The sequence below is a fragment of the Eucalyptus grandis genome, chromosome 8 (assembly GCF_016545825.1).
Source record: "Eucalyptus grandis isolate ANBG69807.140 chromosome 8, ASM1654582v1, whole genome shotgun sequence".
NCBI classification, from domain to species: domain Eukaryota; kingdom Viridiplantae; phylum Streptophyta; class Magnoliopsida; order Myrtales; family Myrtaceae; genus Eucalyptus; species Eucalyptus grandis.
In genome coordinates, this window is record NC_052619.1 from 40,203,670 (window position 1) to 40,210,217 (window position 6,548).

A 6,548-nucleotide genomic window follows, 5' to 3' on the forward strand; every position below is an offset into this window, starting at 1 on the left:
AATCATAAATTGAGGTCAAAAGAGCAAAGGACACAAAGCCCAAAAAGAAAAAGTGGGCACTTCGTCTGAAATTTAATTATTATTCAGATTAAACTATAGCTACGTAGCATCCATAGTTACTCGATAATGATGAGTTCATAAAGTTTAGAGAGTTTGCCGGTGCATATCTATAATAAAGTGATTTTTACCTTGTCACACGACTCCCCAAGTCAAGTGAATTTGGCTTGATTCTTGTGCCAAATTAAGTCAATTCTCTGGGAAAGTCGTTAGCACTACAATGATGGAGCCTGCAACCAATAGAAAAAGCCAATTTCTTAGAAAATCCACAGGACAATTTGAACCCATACTTGTAGGAAATTCTTATTTCATCCCAAAATGCTACACTTTTTTTTAGCATTACCAATTGTATGCTCATTGTCAAATTGAGTGGCCTTGCTTCGAGTTGCTAAGCCCATGAGCCTGCTCTTTTAAATCAGGAAATACACAAAAAGACAGCCAAGTTGATCCTCTTGTGATATACGAACAACTTCAAATTATTTTCCTGACTTTGATTGATCATGTCTCCCCACGGTATACAATCGTGAACTTAGCTCAAAGACTGGTCTCCAAAATGCTTGCGTGCTACTATGATTGGGTCAGCAAACGAGTAGAGGGCATGACGGCGACGAGAGCGGACGGTCGAGCAAGTCCCCTGTTGTAAGTGAGAAACTTAAAAACAAAACAGAAAAATGTGTTCTAGAGTGAGTAATTAAAACAGATAAAAATGCCAAGGAATGTACCTCCATTAAGAGCCAACCTATTGATCAGCAAAGTAATTCAATTGCTGCACTGGAAAAGACAACGAAAATTACATCATATGGGCCGACTACGATGAAGTTGATTGTTCTTCTCAAGACGTCTAGCATTAGGAATGTTTGACAATGGCGTTCATGTTCACCCATCATCAAATGCTTTTCAGAAAATCCTTTGCCAGCAAAGGAAAATACTGATTGGAGCTTTCATACACTTGCAGCCATGTTCTTGATCGGCAAGCCGTCCCTCATTATTTGCATGTAAGAAGGCGAGCAAATAAACCAAATATGTAATCGACACGTGGTGATAATCCGAGTACCCACTCGACCCAAATATTCTCCACTTTGATTCAAATACCATCCACTTCAGGTATGCCTCTTCTTTGAAATATCTATGGTGAATAGGACATTGTAAGGATCAGATTGTGAAAAAAGAAAGTGTATAACAGAAAACTAGGATCTCTCTCAAGCACATACACAATAGGCTAATCAGGATTTATGACATAATATACTTCATTACAAATAAAGTTATTGCTGTTAACATCTATTTAATTCAATATCATCCTTAGGCTGCAATCATTTGTATGAATTTCACTTGTTTGAATAACATTAGGCACCAAAAGCACTAACAGGCAGTATACATACCAATTAAATACACAGACTTCGTTGCCCGAACCTAGATATATGAGGATCAAATCCACCTTCCACCTACCCAAATATTTGCTGTCTTGACAGGTTCGATATAGTGAACTGTCTCCCATTTAAAACAACTTCATTAATGGGACATGAGACTCGGTGAGATGACGATTGGAAGGAAACTTGGTGGTAATTTGATTTACTACGCATCACATTTCAGATGAAAAAGTGGACGAATCTCGAGACAATGGAGAGTTCTTCTAGAAAGGAAGGATTCCATTTGTCACGAGATATTTGACCCACAATTCCATCGTTGCTACATCTGCTTGAGAAAACCCTTTCAACCATTTCACCAACAAGTTGCGTGGCTCTAGTATTTTTGTTATCTCTTAGTAGTCTTTGGATGATTGTGTTATAAGTGACCCCATCTGGGAGGTCATAGGGACTAATACCCAGCCAAACCGGTCACATACAGAAGCAAACATGGAAAAAAAAATAAACACAAATCAGAGCATACATGAGGTTGAAGATCTCAAATGAAGCACAAAGTAGAACTCACTAGCCAAGTTGTGTTCGAGAAAGCAAGGCGAGCCGAGCATTAGGGTTTCTATTTAGGGCTTCTTCTTTCCTTGATTTACTCGGCGATAAGGAGGCGACCGCGCAGTGGCGGCGGCAAGTGTGAGCATCGAGTGGGCGGCGTCAGCGCGAGCGGCAGGAGTTGAGCGAGGCTAGCGGCGGCGTTAAGCAAGGCTAGCGGTGAGTGGCGAGTGGCGAGGTTGAGCGAGGCCGGCAACGACAGCAAGAGGGCGAGTAGCAAGCGGCGAGCGGCGCGAGCGGTGAGTGGCGCGACGGCACGGGCACAGCAGGAGCGAGCGCGCAGGCAACCGAGAGGCGAGGAAGGATGTTGCTACTTTTGATTTTGGCAAATTTGAAGAACAAAGAAGACAAAATGGAAGAGAACATACTTTGGGAAGGAAGCCACGAGGAGATTTACGGCGTAGACTTCACCGTTTTGGACGTTGCGAGTCCGTGACTCGTGAAGACTCCACGGTCTTCACGGTGAAGAACACTCGGATTGTGGACTCACGGAGAGACATACTTTGGAGTTTGGACTGTGGAGGAGGACGCCGTGAAGACCTTGATGGCGTAAACTTCACGCCGCTGTTTGTCCGTGATGGTGGTGAGGTCAACTTCAACGTAATTTTACTTAGGTTTGACCGTTTGAAAATATAAAAGAATTATTCCTTACCAAAAAAATATATAAATAAATTATAAATAATATAATATAAATAATATATGGGGTTGGTCGGGTTGGACCGACCCAAAACTCTTAGGACCGAGGACCAACCTGCATAGTGTTGGTCCTGAAATTCCAGGACCAGGACCGACCAGTCCCCTTGGGAACAGGACGGAGACCGGAGGGGTTGGGCCGGTCAGGGTCGATCCACGGTCGACCCTAAACGCTGCTCACCCCTACTCAAAAGTCTCAACTTCACGTGGGTATTTTAGTACATATTCCTGGGTTTTGATTGTTATCCCTTTCCTCATATTCCAGATTATATTTTACTAATGATAAATTTACTAACTTTTTATTAACATAAAAATTCAAATTATACTCACCTTTATATATTTACATTATTTATGACACTAAAAACCTCAAATTTTTTTATGTGTATATTAAATTTCTATCAAAATTCAATTAGCAAAAATATCATTTAGGTAGTAATACTTATTCATGAAATATTGTTATAAAATAAATGTATTACATAAATATATGTTTAGAATTTTTGATGTCACGTAATAAATGTATCACAATAAATATAATTGATGATTTATTTGAGGCTTTTTCAAAAATTATTACTCATATTTGAAGCTTATCAGGGAGGCCGCTTCCTTCCTACTGCTAAGGATGTAGGAAGCCTTTGCATCGTTTGAGAGAGGAATTACTTTTCTTTCTTCTTAGAAGGAAAGAACGAAGAAGAACGGAGAAAATATAATAAATGTGTGGAGACTCTGCAGAGAAAGAAGAGGCATGCAGGGCTAGAATGCAGGCTCGATGAGAAAGGTGATTGTTTTACATGCATAAATTCCATCTTGGCGAGCTAGCCCCACAAAGCCACACTTCATGATTGGTTGCAGACCATGCTTCCTGAGCTCCTAATATTTTCTCCTACTTGTCACGTGGCGTTGCAAGGCCAAAAACTGTCCGATCAACACGTAGAAAAGCAAAGGTCTAAGGTAGGAGAAGATACAATTTTCGTACCCCTCGAGATAAGACAAACGATGCCGAAAAGGCGCTAAAACTACTGATCTCCAATCAAATAAAAAGAATAAAACAAAAAAGCAATAATCGCTTATATAAAACAAAAAAACCATTGGAGTTAGCAGGAATCAGACCTCCATGATGCTATTAGAATGAGAATATTTGGTTCATTAAGTATTATTTCGTTAATGTTGTAACTAGTAAATGTGTTATTTTCTATAGAATGATGAATAATAGATACTTAGCTATATCCTAGCCCCATGCACCTATTGAGGAATAGATGTGGAAATTGAATGCAAGAAAGTGGGAATTGTATTAAACAGAATAATAATGACAAAAAAAATAAATGCTTGAGAAGGATGTCAAGGCCCTTTCGGTCATTTTTGATGTTGAACTTAAAGCTTCCTGATTTCCTAGAAGAGGATGGTCCTACTCCTAGATCTAAGTGGTCTATTCTTACATGTTACGGATTACGAAAATGAATAGAAAGTGGGGCACATCTATTAAAGATGCTATTAAAGCAGCAATTGAAGGAGTACCTCATTGCCCTGCATGATTGATTCCTATAACATTTCTTTCAATCATCCGGTCTAAATAACAATGACCCCAAGGTCCAAGAAGTTGCAAACTATCCCAAGCTTTGGATTTTGTATGATTTTTCTATCTCTCGTCCATTTGAATGAAGAGAATAAAGTATTATTGGGCGGTTTTTATTTCAAATATTTTACGTGAAGACATATTGGTTCTAACCAAAAAGGAAAAGGGATAAAAACAAATTTCTAGTATTGTTGTCACTGATACCTCTCATGAGAACGCTATGCAACTAAAAGCACTAGTTTCCATAAGTTGTTAATAGCCTCGTCCTTCCAAGGTTTCCTTTCCATCTAAATTTTCCATTTAGTATTTATGTAAAGCATTTATGGGAGAGAAAATGGCACTATGGAAGCTGATATGAAAATTATCTAAGTATAAGTATCAAAAAGAAAAATTTCTTTCTAGGTTGCTAAATATGGGTTCAAAAGTGGGCAGCGGATGAATTTGAATCTTGTTGGTAATCTTTATTAATACATCCCAAACCTAGGTTATAATCGTAAAAAGTTCACAATTTTAACCAAAGATTTCTACTTAGAAAAGAATTTGAACTTATTAGAAATTAATCCTTATATAGAGATTGTATATAATTGTTCTACATCATAACTTTGTTAGTATTCTCGTATTCCAAGCCACTAAGCTCGTGAAAATACTCAAATTTCATGGGACTCTTTTTTTTAAATGTGTCTAAAGCAATTTATAAAGTAATTTATATGGTGGAAATAGGTGTTGTCATTTTTGGTTAAAATTATGTGAGTTTTGAGGCATTCATCACAGTATACCAAGAATTGTCCTTTGAAGGATGTGCAAACTCTATGGTCTCCACCATTAGAAGAGTTCATGGAGAGTTTATGGCTTGATTATTAAACAAGTGCTCGACTTTGTTCCGCTTGCTTACCATGTGATGCTCAATGGTCTAAAATATACCCGCACTAAAAATTATAATATCTCCTTAATTAGTCGTCTTAGCAAATATATGCCCGCGTATTTAACAATGGACTGAAAAATGGTGTAGAAATGGGATGGCAATTTATTTCTTTCGGCTTGTTTGGCAGTTTAATGAAATAGGAAAATTGAAGACTTGTAAAAAAAAATCAGTTTTTCTTTGAATTTTATCTTCACTCTTTTTAAATGATGCAAGCGTATGAGCAAACGATTTGTAAAGTATTTGTCAATCGGATCCCTTCGTTTGAAGAGGCAAATAGAAATAAAAGTCGATAGGATTAAGGATAGTCGGACAGATCTAATTGTATCCACCAAAGTCCAAATTATTATATGGATATTTCCAAAAACATTTTATAGAAACATTGCAAAAACCTAACCATCTTTACTTATTCAAAATTGCAATTTGCACCACATCTAATCTTAAAATACTACACTTTCGCATATGATACACTCTCACTTTTTAAACAATGATAATTTTTTTCTCCATGTTTTTCCTAAAGTAAAATGTATGGTTTCGAGTAAAAGACATCCCGATGCAAATGAGAGACTGGAAACAACAGTGAACAAATTTAAAATTCCACGAAGAGAGAAGAGAGGAGAGAGAGAGTAGGGACCTTGAACACATAATCAAAGAAACCCACATGACCAAAAAGAAAATAACAAATAATAAAGACACCCAGGTTGGCAAATGGGCCACCAAGAGGAAAAGAAAGAGATGGTGCGGCCAGCCAAAAATAGAAAATATACATAAAAAGAAAAAAAATTGCTCGACTTTCCCATTGGGAGAACGAAGCAGGATCTTTTTTTTTTTTGTCGATCTTACTCACATGCCTCTCTGCAACTCTGACTCTCAGACTTTGACCCTACCTCTTGTAGGGTGTGGGAGTCGAAACCCACTCCTGAAACTTACTTGTCCCCACCCAAACCCCTCTGAGAATGTGGGGAATTGAACCCCTCACCTCCCCCTTCCATGTTAGAAGGGTGGTACTGGGATAATTATAGTGGTTAAGCACGGATCTTTGCGGCCATGTTTTCTTAAAATTTGCCAAGTAGCTAAATAGCTATTTAAGAAAAACATTCGCTTACATACCATAACTTTCATTTGATCACTACCAAAACTTTTTAAAAATGTTCACCAAATTCTAGAAATCTAACATGACATAACACTTGTGGTGAATGTTTTTAAAACTTTGCACTCAAAGAATCATTTGAAAAGCAATATGACACTCAAGAAATCATGCCCAAGCATTTTGGCATGTAAATAATTGGTCCAATACTAAACGATTTGGGGCTTAAGACTTTAGTTTGGTTTTGTACATTAA

The 6,548-nt window shown here is 37.8% G+C and overlaps 1 protein-coding gene across 1 annotated transcript in view; it reads left to right on the top strand.

The window, feature by feature from the left end:
• The first annotated feature begins 2,376 nt into the window (after positions 1-2,376).
• Positions 2,377-6,548, top strand: part of LOC104414405 (haloacid dehalogenase-like hydrolase domain-containing protein At2g33255) — an 8,100-nt gene continuing 3,928 nt past the window's right edge. Inside the window, exon 1 of the mRNA XM_039299945.1 lies at positions 2,377-2,452. Within this exon, the coding sequence (XP_039155879.1) occupies positions 2,377-2,452 (76 nt within the window). The remainder of the gene's footprint in view (positions 2,453-6,548) is intronic.